The sequence below is a fragment of the Myotis nattereri genome (genome assembly GCF_964212035.1).
Source record: "Myotis nattereri genome assembly, chromosome: 1".
Taxonomy (NCBI): Eukaryota; Metazoa; Chordata; class Mammalia; order Chiroptera; family Vespertilionidae; genus Myotis; species Myotis nattereri.
In genome coordinates this window covers 66,190,660-66,207,014 of record NC_138075.1, presented here as the reverse complement: position 1 = coordinate 66,207,014, position 16,355 = coordinate 66,190,660, and the positions used below count along the sequence as shown (strand labels likewise).

The 16,355-nt window shown below is 39.6% G+C and overlaps 1 protein-coding gene across 2 annotated transcripts in view; it reads left to right on the top strand.

The window, feature by feature from the left end:
- The first annotated feature begins 20 nt into the window (after positions 1 to 20).
- Positions 21 to 16,355, top strand: part of GANC (glucosidase alpha, neutral C) — a 75,200-nt gene continuing 58,865 nt past the window's right edge. The window contains exons 1-5 of one of the 2 annotated variants that reach the window (XM_081112740.1): positions 21 to 86; positions 646 to 992; positions 2,358 to 2,420; positions 3,829 to 3,937; positions 13,191 to 13,318. In XM_081112740.1, the coding sequence (XP_080968866.1) occupies positions 964 to 992; positions 2,358 to 2,420; positions 3,829 to 3,937; positions 13,191 to 13,318 (329 nt within the window). In that variant the 5' untranslated portion in view covers positions 21 to 86; positions 646 to 963. Of the gene's footprint in view, positions 87 to 502; positions 993 to 2,357; positions 2,421 to 3,803; positions 3,938 to 13,190; positions 13,319 to 16,355 lie in introns of those variants that run through there. The other variant, XM_081112741.1, reaches the window with a different exon arrangement.

The following is a 16,355-nucleotide window of genomic DNA, read 5'->3' as shown; positions in this document are numbered from 1 at the left end:
TCCTGACGTCGTCACCGCTCGGTGCGAGGCTTTGGGGGAACTGCGCAGGCGTCGTTCTGTCATTTTCCCCCTCCCTGGTCACCTTGGTGAGTTCGGATGGTCTCCAAAAGCCGCCCCCCTCAGGCAGCTCTGCTCTCGCCCAGCCCTGCACAGGTTTGGGGACGAGGCCAACACCCCATGAGTGTTTGGCTCTCCTCCTCCTGTTCGCTCCTGCCCCTTATCCCGTCTAAGTCAAAGGACTTCGGGGCCAGAAGTCCGGGAAGCCGCCGTCATCTGGCTGCCTGGTTAGGGTCTAGCAGTGCGTTATCGGTGTCTGGAGTTTTAATGACTGGAATTTGGCGGTGGTGCAGCATAAGCGATTCCTAAACTGGAGAGTATAATATATGTATAACCTCTTTTTAAAAGCCCCTTCTAGCCCTGAAAAGTGTGCCGCTAAGTGCAGGGTCTGGGTGGAGAACATAAAGCCCCAGCAAAGACCTGGCCGGCACTTCCCACTCAGAATGTAAGGCGGGGAGGGAGGGGGTCGGTTTTCTGTAAATGGCGCGACCGGCGCTGAGCTAGACCTGCAGAAGCCTCGCCGCAGTCAGGCAGGGCCGGCCACCTGGGTCCTTCCTGGCTCATGCTCTGAACATTTTCATCCGCTAGGACTCGGCGTACACGCCCCCTCTGCTGCAAAGGCAGTTTCGGTTTCTGACGACAGCAGTTTCTCATCGGCCACTCATTACCAAGAAAAAATGTGCCCAATAAAATAAGTCCCTAGAGAAACGCCTGGCGGGGCCTGGGAATTCCAGGAAGAAGAGTCGGGTTGTCACTCCTTACGTATTTGGAGGGGACTCCCGTTTCCCAGACACTTGACGACGGGGAAGTGCTGGTGATGGTTTAGAACGAGGGCTGTCCTCGTTCCGAAAAGGTCGCCAGGGACTCGGACCGAGAGCCGGGAGCCTGTGAAGTGACTTGGGAACCATGGAAGTTTCCGAAAAGGAGGAAATCAGGTAAAGACCCAGCGGTCCTGCAGGGCCTGACTCCATGGCCCTGGAAGGCCTGCAAGCAACGTTCTGGCTTTGACGTTTTTATTGTTTGATTGCACTTCTTATCTGCATGCTTTGTATGTGTGCATTTACTCTTTGTAGGTTTTTTCTCACTTCCCCGGGGATTAGTTGATATTAATAGCTAGACCTTCATAAAATATTTTCAGGATGGTTAACAAACCTGGAAGAGTTGTGATCAGAATTCTAATCCATGAATTTCAAGCATGTTACTTACGAAGTTCGGCTGTACCCACCTCTTCCCATGTCATTCTTTAAAGCTGGAAACAGGAGGCTGCCAATTTCTTAATCTTTGCACACTTAATTAAAAGAAACAGTAACGAAGACTGAGGGATTTGATTACTTCCATGATAAATCATTTTTTAGTATGGCCAAGTATGTCTGTCTGGACTTGTTTTCATATTTTGAAATTGGTGTTCAATCACAGCTTTAATCATCTCTGCATGATGTTTTCCCCCCTTTATACCTTGTAGTTGTTAATGGGCATATGTTAAATACATAATCTCAATTAGCAATATATATACATTTTGTTCATGTTCTAGTCCAGGACCAGCTTTTCTGGAAAGTTGGTCTTAAAAAACACTGACACCTAGATTGTCATCATCATCTTAAAAAGCTGAAGATTTTTCTTCTACACCTGTTTCCCTTCTTACTCTAGCACCTTGCACATAACTCTGTTGTAGCATTTGTCAGGTTGATTTGTGATTGTTGGTTAGGCTCTCACAGAAATCATGGACAGTCTTTAGTATCTTCCTCAGAACCCAGCATTCAGTAAGAATATTTGAAAATATTTTGTTGAATAAGTAAATGGATGGATTGGTTTTTGTTTGATTTGGGGTTTTTTGTTCGTTTTTGCTCCTTCAGATTTTATTGTTGTATTCATAGCCTTCACTAATTATTTTATAAGTTTAATTTATTGGGGTGATATCTGTTAAATTATATAGGTTTCAGGGGTACAGTTGTATAATACATCAACTGTATATTGTCTTGTGTGTTCACAACCCCAAGCCAAGCCTCCTTCCATGACCATTTTTCACTCATTATTTTAAAAGAACCCTTCCTCATAAGTGACAGTGCTCTTTTTCTACTAATTTCAGAGTAATCCCGAACGTCATGTTTTGTTCTTTACCACGGATGATGTCTAAAAGGATCCTGTCTATAGCACAGGTTATTGTGTTATGTGATGGCCATGACACAATTTTGCATTGCAGAGGTTTACGTCTCATGATCATACTATAGTTAGAGAGGTACAAATAATGGATTCACAAACCCTATGTAAAATAACTGTCTTAAAAATATCTGTTTATTTAGTGTTGAAGATGAAGCTGTGGATAAAAACATTTTCAAAAACTGCAGCAAGATTGCTTTCTACAGGTAAGGAGAGGAAATTAATTCCTTAGATTGAAATATTTCTGACATTATTTCAAAACTGATATTTAATAAATTTTGAGAATTGACAGGCTTTATAAGGAAATTTGGTGATTAAGAAATTTATCCCAGACATTTGCCTTTAACTTTATATACCTACTGCTGTAGTATTTTTATCTTTATTGTTGAAAGTAATACAGATGACTACTGTAGTATTTAAATTTTCAGTAAATAGGTTATTTTAAAAGTCAAAGCGTTTTTAAATGATGTTAAAACTTTGTCTTTTAATAGATAATACATTTACATGGTTCAAAAATCAAATAATATAAAAATATATATATTGAAAAATTATGTTCATTCCTGTTCCCTTACACCCAATTCAACATCTTGTCCTTATAACCAGATTAATTTCTTGTTTATCCTTCCAGTAATTTTTGTGACTGCATATCTCCTTATATCACCATCCTTCTTATACCAAGTAGCTTTCTATCTACTGTTGTGTATCTGCCTCTTTTTTCCTGCTTCATAGTTTATTCTGAAGAGCTTTGCATGAGTATATGGGGATTGTCCTCTCTTTTTACAGCTATATAGTATTCCATTTGGGTAAATGTACTATAATTTATTCAGTTTTTCTCGTATTGGTAGACTTTGGGGCTGTTTTGATATACTAGCTCTGCCACAATGAAAAGCTATGCATATGTCATTTCCTATACATGCAAGCGTATTTATAAGATAAATTTCCTGGAGTGGGATTACTGGGTCAAAGAGTAAATGTATTTGAAATTTTAGTTATTACCAGATATCCCTCCATAGGACTGTATCATTTTGTACTTCCACCATCACTATATAAGATTGCCTGTTTTTCCAGAGCCTTATGTGATCCTGAAATTGAAATCACCAAAAATTGTATCATATATTACAACTTTCTAATTTATTCACACTACTCTTGAGGAAGAAAATTCTGTCATTTTAATTTGAACAAGTACCTTAGAGGGAATTGTATAGTGAACTCCTGATTACTTTGTTAAGCCACTAGATTATGTTGATTTCTATGAGAAATTATTGAGTTTCTATTAAAGTATACATTTCATGGAAAGAGGGAGTGAAATTAATAAGCTAATAAAAGTCATCTATGAAAACTGCCCCACCTTCTCAGTAAAGGGGACAAAGGACCATCTTTTAGTAGTGTTATGTCATAAACACTTTTATTAGTATTTTTCTTGTTACTACTAATTTTATTAGTACTCTAATAACAAAGTACTCCTGTTAGTACTTTATTGGAATACTATTACTGTCTGTGCCTAATTCACTTACTATCATAGTAAATTTTAATGACTTGTCCCTGGTAATATAGTCTATTGAACGTTGACAGTCACAAATAATTCTCAGGCATCTGTACACTTCACATCTGTAGGCGTCAGAAACAGCAGCTCTCCAATAAGTCCACCTATCAGGCATTACTAGACTCAGTCACAACTGGCAAAGACAGCACCAGGTTCCAAATCATCAATGAAGCAACTAAGGTGAGATACAAGTATTTTCTACAAAGAATTATTTATTTCTACTTTTATTTGGGTTGAATGAAGTAAATTTCCACAAAGACTAATTAAAACTATGTATGTTTTAAAAATAAACTTCGTTAGGGAAGTACTATAAACTTTTTCATGTCTAACTAATATTACTTTAAAAGTAATATGAATATCAAGAGTATAGGTTGCCTGTATATCAGATGGTTTCCTAGATGTTTTACAAATGTTATTTCCTCTTAAGTAGTCTTCATATTTCATTTCAAAGGCTTATCATATTATCCCCAATTTTCAGATAAGGAAATTGAAGTCTAAAAAGTCACTTGCTCAAAGTCACAGCTAGTAACCAGAATCTTTACTAGTGACAGCTTCTAACCAGGATTTTCACCTGCATCTGTGGACTCTATCAAGCGACCATGCTCTTTCTATGACTATTACACAACATACAGTTGACCATGCATGCAGCCTGAGTATGGTACAGATTCAGTGAATGTCCAAACCTCAAATTGTGGGTAGGCAAGAGGAGCAAGGGACTGCAGTTGAAAAAGCTTAGCCACAAATGTCCTATCTCCTGAGCTGCTTCACTGGCAGATCACCTTAGTTATTATATACTAAAAGATTAGAGCAGTATTATATTCTAAGTTCTTTTCCTCACCTGTCAAGTCACCAAACTACTTCAGATGGGCCATACAGATGGGCTTGACATAGAAGAAGTGCTATGGGCTGGGCTAGGAAGTGTGACTATGTACAAATACCTGGTGCTCCCAACTTGACCCTCGTTTCCAGATCCTCTGCTATCTTTGAAAGGCATCCTAAACTTCTAAGGCAGTGGTTCTCAACCTTCTGGCCCTTTAAATACGGTTCCTCATGTTGTGACCCAACTATAAAATTTGTTTTCGTTACTACTTCATAACTGTAATGTTGCTACTGTTATGAATCATAATGTAAATATCTGATATGCAGGATGGTCTTAGGCGACCCCTGTGAAAGGGTCATTCGACCGCCATAGGTTGAGAACCACTGTTCTAAGGCCTCCCAGACCAATCTGGCTTAAGTGGTAACTCATACAACTGAAAGACATAGTTAAAATCATGTTGTCTAGGTCCCTAATTGGTTGGACAGTAACTCCACCCACTCACTAAAAAATGCCAGCTCTGAGAAGCAGATGGAGACGAAATCCCCATTTCCACTGCAAAGCTGTGAGAGGTCTCCTGGCAACTACCATAGCTCTGGTTCTATAGTACCACACTGAGGAATCTTCTCTGAGAAGATAGAACAAAAACTAACCCGAGAAACCGGGTTCTCTGTAATATTTGTAAGGCCTTTAATTTAGGGCCCCAACTTATTTTCAGATAGAAGGAGTAATTACACAATGGCGAAGGCTACCTTCCTTAAGAAGTGTTAAAGATTTCAGCTTATTTCATAGGTGTGGAATTTTCTAACATAGCTTTCTTTTTTTTTCTTTTTTAAATATATTTTTATTGATTTCAGAGAGGAAGGGAGAGGGAGAGAGAGCAAGAAAATCAATGATGAGAGAGAATCGTGAATCAGCTGCCTCCTACACACCCCCTACTGGGGATCGAGCCTACAACCTGGGCATGTACCGTGACTGGGAATGGAACTATGACCTCCTCCTGGTTCATAGGTAGACTCTCAACCACTGAACCACGCCAGTTGGTCTGACATAGCTTTCTTGCCTGAATTCAAAGTAGAGACTGGAATCATATCAACACTTCTGTGTTCTCTATTTCTGTTCCCTGTCCCCAACTTCTTTCACTTGACGATGTAGTTATGGTGGCAGTACACTTAGTTTATCTCTTTTAACTACGTAGATGGGATGGTTAGCCTTTCTCCAAAATTGAGTGCTGCTTCTTATACCACCCATTTTTTTCTGGAGGAATTTGTCCCCTTTGAGTTCTCAGCTCATGATATCCCTGAAGTTATAGATCCCCTACTGCTGATTGAAGTCTTCCACACTATACATCCTTTTGTAGCCTAATTTGATAGCTGTTCATGGGAAAACATGGGGCAGCACTTTCTTTCTTTCCTAGAGAGCCACCTGACATTTGTGTGTGGTCTAATTGCCTGCCATCCAGCCAAACACCTGTATTCAGGGTCAGCAGAGGCAGTTGGCTCCAGGAAATGCAAGGAGTCCACCAGAGACCTTCCAGGAGGCATTAGGCCTCCTACCAAAAGTCAGGTACCTTTCCTGTCTCATTTTCCCCGTCATTGTTCATTTTCCTTCCTGTCCCCAGTGTGTCTAACCCTAGAGAGTTGTAGATGCCATCCCTTTCATCCTTGGGGAGGCTTAGTATATTGAGCACCACCTGCACAATCCAGTGTCGTGTTGACACACACTGAGGCAAAGTAAATGAGGCAAAAGCACCCTGTATACCAGGGTGGGCCAAAATGAAAATTCTCAATACAGCTTGGTGCCCACGCTGTTAGTGGTAGATTCCCCACATATGGCCTTTTTCAGACTATAGATCACTTTCTCTCCACATACCTCTCTTTGGATCCTGAAAATGTGAGGGATAATGCTGTTCAGATCAGGTGCTAGAACCAGAACCCACCAGATCTGGATGCCTTCAATGGAAAAGAAACCACAGTCCAGGAGGACCCACAGGATCTCAGCATAAGACAGCACATGGCTCAGAAGGGTCAAACTGAGAAGCCCAGCAAGCATAGACGAGTTATCCAGATGGCAGCACCATGGCTCCCAAGACGGAGAACTTCGAGGACCCCTTGAAACAGACCTCATTTTCAGGTATTGGAAATATCAGGGCCACCTAGGGAATCTACATACCCTACGTACCTGATCTCAGGCAAATGCATGCAAATGTATATGTTTTGGGAGGTCACCCTGAAATTCTGAGCTGAACTCCATTTTAATGAGATGACTGATAGGGATTTAACACCTTATGCCCTCTGTCAGTTTGATAGGGACAAAAAACATCCAGACAGTAACCTCTAAAGTTGTCTGAGCCTTGTATCTCACTTACTGCATAGTCAAGGAGTCTCTGTTAGAGCTTGTTTCTGGGATGCGATTGGTGTTTTATGGTGATTTCACATTAGCCTATGGTATGGGTGTAGTCTGGAGATTTAAAACAAGCTGCATACATCCACTTATTCAGAATAACAGCTTTTTATTTGAGGTTCAGAGAAATAGAGCCCAAAGTGCAAGAGGATCCTATTCAGCTCACAGCTGTAGTTCTCAGATTTCACTGATGAGACAGATTCTGACAAAACCAGCACTCTTAGTGCCTGCCTCCCCAACACCTTTAAACTCTTAAAGCAGTAACCTTGTTAGCAAGATCTGTTGTTAATTTTTGAAATCCTTCTTCCCAATACCCAACCCCCAATCTGCCTTTTAATAAGCAACCAGGAAACAACCAGGCTTCATTCAGCATTATCTTAAGTCAGCTCAGGCTACCATAACAAAATACCATAGAGTGGATGTCTTAAAAGAAAAGACATCTATTTCTCACAGTTCTGGAGTCTGGGAAATCCAAAATCTAGGTGTCTGTTGAGGATTTTATCTCTGGCTTATAGATTGTCACCTTCTTGCTGTATATTTACATTATGGAGGGAGAGCTAACTTTCTGGTCTCTTCTTGTAAGGGCACTAATCCCATCATGACCCCACCCTTATGACCTCATCTAAGCCTTATCACCTCCCAAAGGCCCCATCTCCAAATACCATCACACCGAAGGTTAGAGCTTCAATACATGAATTTGGGGGGGACACACAATTCAGTCATAGCAAACATGATGTTCCTGGGACACAGTAATCTATGTATATAAAAGGCTAATATGCAAAGTGTCTTCACGGGAGTTTGACCGGGAGGCTAGTTCTATCACTCACTATGATGTGCACTGACCACCAGGGGGCAGCACGGAATGAAGGAAGGCCCCAGCCGGCAGCCAGGGAAGGGAGGCCAGAAGGCCCCAATCAACCCTGATTGCCGGCCAGGCCTAGGGACCCTACCCATGCATGAGTTTCGTGCACCGGCCTCTAGTGTTATAATACAAGCTGAAGTATTACCCTGTGTATTATCTCCAGGTCATGCTCTGGACATCTAGGCTTTGAAGAAGAAATGGTTACAGGTTCAAATGCATATATTTTCTCAGTAGGGTCCCAGTGTAGTATCTTGCCTATTTCTGATGACAGAATAATAAGGTAGATATTTGATAAAGAAGCTTACAGAAGAAAATCTAAAAAAAAAAAGGAGTTACCAATAAAATGTTGACAGCTTTTTTTAGAACTGTTTTTTGCTGTAGTGGTTTCAGTTTTTTACCTTCAGTGAACATTTGACCGGGATTGAAAAAGAGAGAAGACCTAGTCTTAAGACATCAGAGCAGGGAAATTTATGCTGTCTTCTGAGTCTAACTAAAAAGCTGTATCTTGTCTTTTACCTACTTCATATTGCTAATTTTGATGCTTTCTCATGACACATTTATTATCTTTTGCAGCCTGTTTGCAAGTTTTCAACAGAGACAACTCTTCTGGCAGCTTCTCCAAGGATGAAGGGATATATCTGAGCACCTCCATGAAGTAACCCCTTGCCTCTTCATCTAAGCCTGATGAAAATAGGACTTTGCCTAACCAGCTACCTCCTCAGCAGATGAAGCACAACTACCACTTAACCAAAACTGTTTCTGCAGAAATGGCCAGGAACAGGCAGCTAATTTGGAAACTGGTCAAATAATCAGAAGCACACCTGGACAGGCTAATTGTACTTGGAAAATGGGCATTAGCCCAGCATGAACTTGCTAACATTCTCCATAGAGAATCGGTGCTTGCAATAAACCAACTGGCTGCAACTAGGGACAGTTGGTTCCCTGCAGCAATTTAATTAAAGGTCTTGATCAAGAGGTTATTGCTGAGAGAGGTTTTTGCTCACTCTTCTAGGCCTTTTAGGTTAACTGTTCCATACAGTATAGTAGAGAGACCTGGTGCCAGAGGAAAAACAAGAACTCTGTCCATCAGGGATAACGTGATGAGGTCATAATTTCCCTTTTTAATACCCACTGCCATTTAACTGTGTGTTTTAGGGGCATTTGTTAACTCAGTCACAATCTCTAGTAGTTGTGATTCCCAGTTCTGGGTGAACAAAAAGTTTTTTGGTTTTTTTAAAATATATTTTTATTGATTTCAGAGAGGAAGGAAGAGGGAGAGATAGAAACATCAATGATGAGAGAGAATCATTGATTAGCTGCCTCCTGCATGCCCCCTACCGAGGATGGAGCCTGCAACCCAGGCATGTGCCCTTCACCGGAATTAAACCTGGGAACCTTCAGTCCAAAGGCTGACACTCTATCCACTGAGCCAAACCAGCTAGGGCAAAAAAGTTTTGTTTTAATATAATTATGATCAAGCCACTAGAATACATAGTCAAGACTGTTTCTACTGCCATGATTTTTACAACCTGTCTGATATTTTTGCCCATATGGCCAAAAAAACTAGACTTGTGGATGACAGACCAGGTTTTGCATTGAGTATGGGATAAATCAAATAGAAAAAGGGAATTAATACTCTTTACCAAACTATGAGAGGTAAACCTCTGAATAAAGGTTTATGAAAAAAACAAATAGAGACTTTTACTAAAAGGAACCTCCAAAATACATTCCTTTCTCTGAGGATTTATCTCATCTTCTCTGTATAGGTGGACATTTACACATCTTAAATTTTTTAAAGGTGTAAAGCCCATGCTGTCTCACCTCATTTAAAATGTTATATATTTCTTTACTTATTTTACATAAATCCATCTTGCTGCAATTTGAGTGTAACTGCTACTATTATCTAAGTATTAACACTAAATCTTAATTGAAGTGATCTAACTTAAATATGTTATCTTAACATATTTTTCATTGTCATTTCCAATCATCACTAATAAGAGGAAGAGAATGGATAATTTATTTGTATATTATTGTTTAATAAATGTCCAGACAGGTCCCTAGAGAACAGGAATATCTAGAAATTCTTAATGTTTTAGATAGAATAAAACATTCATGTCCAGACTTTTTAAAAACTATATATTTTTATTGATTTCAGAGAGGAAGGAAGAGGGAGAGAGAGAGAAAGAGAGAGAGAGAGAGAGAGAGAGAGAGAGAGAGAGAGAGAGAAACATCAACAATGAAAGAGAATCATTGATCGGCTGCCTCCTGCATGCCCCACACTGGGGATTGAACCCACAACCCAGGCATGTGCCCTGACCGAATCAAACCCAGGACCCTTCAATCCACAGGCCAACGCTCCATCCACTGAGCCAAACTGACTAGGGCCAGACTTCCTGACAGAGCAAGGTTTTGGTGGAAGAATTGGGCAATAACTGGCAGTTAAGAAGCCCAGGGAAGTGGTTCATAAACTGTCACCCACAGAGCCGTGAGGCTTCCATGGAGGTGTCTCACACTCCATGCAGAGAGGGGCGGGGGCTTAAAGGTCGGGGTTGTGAGCTACTCACCGCTATCTTCAACCTAAATAGCTTTTCTTATTGAACTTCTGAGCGTCCACTGCTGTTTAAAAAAAAAAATTTAAGCCACTAAAAACAGCATGAAACAGATCATAGGAGCAAATGTATACTAAGGAAATTATGTGCTTGGAACATGAAGCTATGTTGGTGGTAAAAGATAAGAATGAATCTAGATATTGGCCTTAAAAAGAGTTACCTAATTGGAAAAATTAGCTTGCTTAATTAAGTTAAAAAGACAACAAAATGGGCTTTGTAAGTTTGGTTGCATAAGGTTATTGTGTAAAAGCAGGGTTATTGCTACCTCCTCTCATATAATTCAGATTCTTCCCTATGATGCAGCTTCAAGAACAAAACATACAGACCAGTCTTTGGTTTTAAAAAACAGTTTTTTAAAAGCGATTTCACTAAAATAGTAGGATCTCTGAGTGCATAAATTAGACACAATTTGTTAATCATATATAGACAGACAACCCATGTACCCTCTGCTTAACATTTTTTTTCCCCCATTTTTGCCTCCCAAAGTCTCTGAAGGCCCTGCTCAAGTCCGTCTTCCTCCGGAGAGATTTCCCAGAACCCCTCTCCTTAGAATCATCATTAATATTCCCCTTATTTGTTCTCCCACAGCACATTCCTTGTCCTTCTAGCTTGGCATAAAATGCTTTATGTTTACTATGTATGTTTTGTCTCTAAATTACCATCTTCCTAAGAGTACAGCCATCTTTTTCACAACAAACAGCGCATCACAATATTAGATAACAAATGTTAGTTGAATTGAATTTGGGAGGGCAATAGAAATATATGTCTAATTTGGGAAAGAATGTGTAATCTAACAGGATTTTAGCTTTATATTTGGATACATTTTCAAATTTAGAATTCTGACAGCACACTAATTCAAATATATAAAAGAACTTTAAACACCTAATCAATAATTACAGTATGATGGAGGTCAGGGGGAAGAGGGTATATTGGTCAAAGACTACAGACTTTCAGCTCTAAGGTGAATAACTTTTAGAGACCTAATGTACAGTATAGTAATTATAGTTAATAATGCTCTATTATATTCTTGAAAGTTTCTAAAAGTAGATCTTAAATGTTCTCACCACAAAAAGATGATAATTATGAGACATGATGCAATGTTAGCTAAGGCTATGGTGGTAATCATTTTGCAGTATATAAGTGTATCAACACATTGTACACATTAAACTTATACAATGTGATATACCAACTAGCGGCCCGGTGCATGAAATTTGGGCACAGGTAGGGTCCGTAGGCCTGGCCAGCAATCAGGGCAGATTGGGGCCTTCTAGCTGCCGACTGGGGCCTTCTTTCTGGCTGCTGGGCCAGGGCCTCCCTTCCCTGGCTGCTGGCCGGGGCCTTCCTTCATTCCGTGCCGCCCCTTGGTGGTCAGCGCACGTCATAGTGAGGGATCGAACCCCCAGTCGAACTCCCAAGGGGACAATTTGCATATTAGGCATATATATATATATATATATATATATATAATTACATTTCAATAAATCTGGGGCAAATAATTACAATATGATTACTACTACAACATATCCCTGTCTTTAAAATGTCTGTAAAAGCAGCCACTGCACTGTTTACCTGGTCACTCTTCAGTGTCATGTCACTGTTTAAGTGCCCTGACTACTTTTCTATATTCCCCAAAGTGAGGTTCCAGTAACATGGCTTTTTTTGGTGCTGCTTTGATATTCTCCTACTTCCTATCTCTTACTTGCACGCTGCATCTGCTCTATACTATGTCACACAACCTACCCAGCTTAGCCTTTCATTTTACAAACAGTAACAATGTCCCCAGTAATAACCGAATTTGCCATCACACTTAATGAAGGATTTGCAATCCACCAGTGTGTCATGGCACAGCAGTTGAAAAAAACAGTCTTAAAATATTTCTCTGATCTAAATGCCTCATTTTGTAACCTTAATGAAGCCTCTTCTACTCTCTTGGGTTTTGTTGTTTTGTGTCTTATTTTTCAAATCCTGTATTCTCTTTCTAATTCTATGTTGCTTCCATCTCCCATTGTAAGCAGAATTTTACCTAAGTTGCCAAGCCTCTTAATAAAGCTGAGAAAATCCAAGCCTCTTAAGAAAGCAGAGACAGCCTCTTGAGAAAGTTCCCAAGGCCATACGCTCAGATGTACAGGAAGAACCTTGATTTTAATGTAACAAGCCTCATATATCTATACTAGAGAGCCCCAATGACCACTGTTTTACTCTCTATCCTATTCTATTCTATTCTATTCTATTCTATTCTATTCTATTCTATTCTATTCTATGGCTTGTTACTCTTCATCTTTCATTCAGCTGGAATCCAGTTACTCTAGTTTTAACATCAGACTCTTATTCTCTAGACATCTATAGTTTGTCAGAGATACAGTGGTCATATGTCCCAATTTTGCAAGAGGAGTTTCAGTTTATATGTGTAATCCAGTGTAATAATTAATAGAGACCATAGTCTAATAATTTATAGTCTAATAATTTATAGTCTAATAATTTATACTCTTAAAGGTCCTGGTCCAGACAATTATGTTTTCCTAGCCATACAATACATAGAAGGTGTTTCTTGTCTCCCATAGGTATAGCCAAGCAAGTACATACATAGATTGGGGAGCTTTATTTCTTCATGATTGCCATTATTCTCCAGTTTGCTTGGCCTGTAATAATTTAAACATAGTTTTCTAATTATTGTCATTTGACTGTAGAACTGATCATCACTGGGTTAACCTATGGAAATTAATCTCATATGTCTGTGCCCAGGTTCCTCTTTTGGCTGAAGTTTTTGGTATAGAGGGAAATATTTTCAGGCTTAAAATCAATGAAGAAACTCCCCTGAAGCCCAGGTATGAAGTCCCAGATGTCATCACAAGCAAACCAAGTACTGTAAGGTAAGCCAAGGATCGAAATATCTTGAGTACACCCTCACTGGCTTATTTTATCATACTTTGAGTAGTAGATTTTGTGTACACCTCATAGTTTGTCTATCCAAATCCACAATCACTTGCAGAGTTAGTTTCCATTTTGTAAATTACCCATTCTGTTTTCTCATCTACCACTTGACTCATCAACACTTATTAAAGGATAGAGCCAGAGCTTTTGATCCCTTCTTTCCTCACAAAGCAAACAGTTGATCTGCCAGGCTTTTGGGAGCAAATAGAAGAAGAGCTATTTCATTTACTCACCCTGATTATCACAGGGCTCCAGAGATCTAATACACTAGCCAAACTCCCATGCTTACAGTTAGATTGACTCACTTTCAATTAAGGGTAGTCTTAGAAGTGTAACATCTAATTGATTTAGAGCAGAGATTAATTAACAGTCTCTAGGTGAAATAAAATCTTTGGGGACTAAAGCATTTTCATATACCTGCAGAATCTTTATCACTTCTCAGCACACTTTCCAGTGATATCTCAACTTGGTTCTGCCTGTTGACTTCTGTTATTTTTTCATATTATTCCCCTAAAGGAATATAAGATTATGCCAGATGCTTTAATTTTCACTACATTATCATAGTTTATGTAGATTATTTTTCCATGAAAAATAATTTTTATTATTTCAATGAAAATAAAAGATCAGTAGGTTATAAGGAGAAATTAATTCAGTTATGATAGAACCATCATAAATTTAAAATACGTCTATTCATTAAGCCACTACTATATGCCAATATTTAGGAAATGGGAATTAAAAAGAAACTGTTCTCAAGGCTTTTCAGTTGGGCAAATGATTGTGTATGTAAGACTAAGACACACACACACACACACACACACACACACACACACATCTCCACATGGCCATACTACATTATGTTTTACTATCCTAAAGGAATCATTTTACTAGTAAATCATTTAACATTTTTATATCTGTGCTCATAAGTAAAATTGGTCTGTAGTTTTCTTGTGTGTATATTCTTTTTTTAATTTATTGGGGTGACATTGACATTATTGGGGTTAATAAGATTATATGGGTTTCTAGTGTACAATTCTATGATATATCATCTGTATATTTCACTGTGTGCCCACCACCCAAAGTCACATCTTCTTCTATCACCATATATTTGACTCCTTAATCCTTACTACCCTTTTTCCCCTTCCCTCTGGAAACCACCATATTGTTGTCTGTGGTGATAAGTTTTTGTTTGTTTATCTTGTTTGTCTACTTGTAACTTTCAGTTTTATATTCCACATGAATGAAATCATTATTTTGCTTAGCTTGATATTCTCAAGATCCATCCATGTTGTCACAAATGGCAGTATTTCATCTTTTCTTATGGCTGAGTAGTATTCCATTGTATATATGTACTCTATCTTCTTTATCTAATCATCTACCAAAGGACACTTCAGTGTTTGCATGTCTTGGCCATCATGAATATAGTGCTTCAGTGAACATAGGTTGCATATATTTTTTTGAATAAGTATTTTCAAATTTTTGGGGTAGACCCAGAAGAGGAGTTGCTGGGTCATATGGTAACTATATTCTTAATTTTTTGAAGACCCTCCATGCTGTTTTCTATAGTGGCCCTCAGTTTACATTCCCACTGCAGTGAATGAGGGTTCCTTTTTCTTCATAACCCCTCCAACACTTGTTATTATTTATCTTGTTGATAATAATCAATATAACAGTTGTGAGGTGATATTCATTGTAGTTTTGATTTGCACTTTTCTAATAGCAAGTCAAGTTAAGCATCTTTTCATATGTCTGTTGACCATTAATTTGTATGTTGTCTTCTTGGGAGAAGTGTTTGTTCAGTCCTCTGCCCATTTTTTAATTAGTTTGGGTATTAAGTTGTATGAGTTCTTTATATATTTTTGATATTAAATCCTTGTCAAAGTGGTAGTTTTCTTTTTCTGTGCTGTCTTTGCTATATTTGGGGGTCAGGGTGATATCAGCTTTATGTAGTAAATATGGTATATTGGTTCTGCTTCTATTCCAATCATGTGTAGAAAGCCTTTGGCTATTGCAGTAACTAGAGAGCTAAAAACTACATCTCTCCATTTCCCACATTCCCATGTAGCTAGTTTCAGATGTCAGGCAGGTTCCATCAATCAGATGCATTTACAGGTATCTTGATTTCAGAACTGAGTTTCCCATTTTGCTGGTATGGATTTGGAAGATATAGAATGGCTCTAAAGCTACACTGGCTAATGCAGTGGTTTCCTGATCTCTGGATTGCAGCTAAGTGGCATGATCCTGGAGCCCAACCAGTTGCCACAGTGACTTCTGATTACCCAACTTCCTGATTCTAGCTGAGATGCAAGTTCCATTGGCCATATAGTTATGTAGTATTAGAGGCCCAGTGCACAAAATTTGTGCACGGGTAGGGTTCCTAGGCCTGGCAGGCGATCAGGGCCGATTGGGGCCTTCCTTCCCCCGGCTGCCAGCTGGCAGCCAGGGCCTTCCTTCATTCCACACCACCCCCTGGTGGTCAGCACACATCATAGCGGGCGGTCAAACTCCCGAGGGGAGTATAAGTCAAGGTCAGCCACTGCCAATATCTGCCTGGGGCTACCCAGCATGAGCTACAAAGCAATCTGCACATGGCTGCTACTTGTTCTGAGATGCTCAGGAGAGGCCAAGTTGTGAACCAAGGCCACTATTGCAAGCCTGAGGCCACTCGGGAGAGGTACAGAATACGCCGAGGCTGGATGCTGCTTGTTTGAGAATTTTTAGGAAAGTCTGAAGCATGAGCCAAGACAGGTCTTTCATGTGGAAAAGCCACTGGAAACACTTTGGCTGGACTTGCAAGTTGGTGTGGTGGGGTCTCTGGGAATCACCAGGTCAGGAAGAACAGTGATAGCCAGGTTGATGGAAACTTAGATATAGCCCCCGCCTGCCAACTCTCTGAGGGTAGGGCTTAGAAGAGGAACAATAAACTCTGCCAGCACTTCTGTCTGGGAGAAAGCTGCCTCTCCAACTCTCACCCTGATG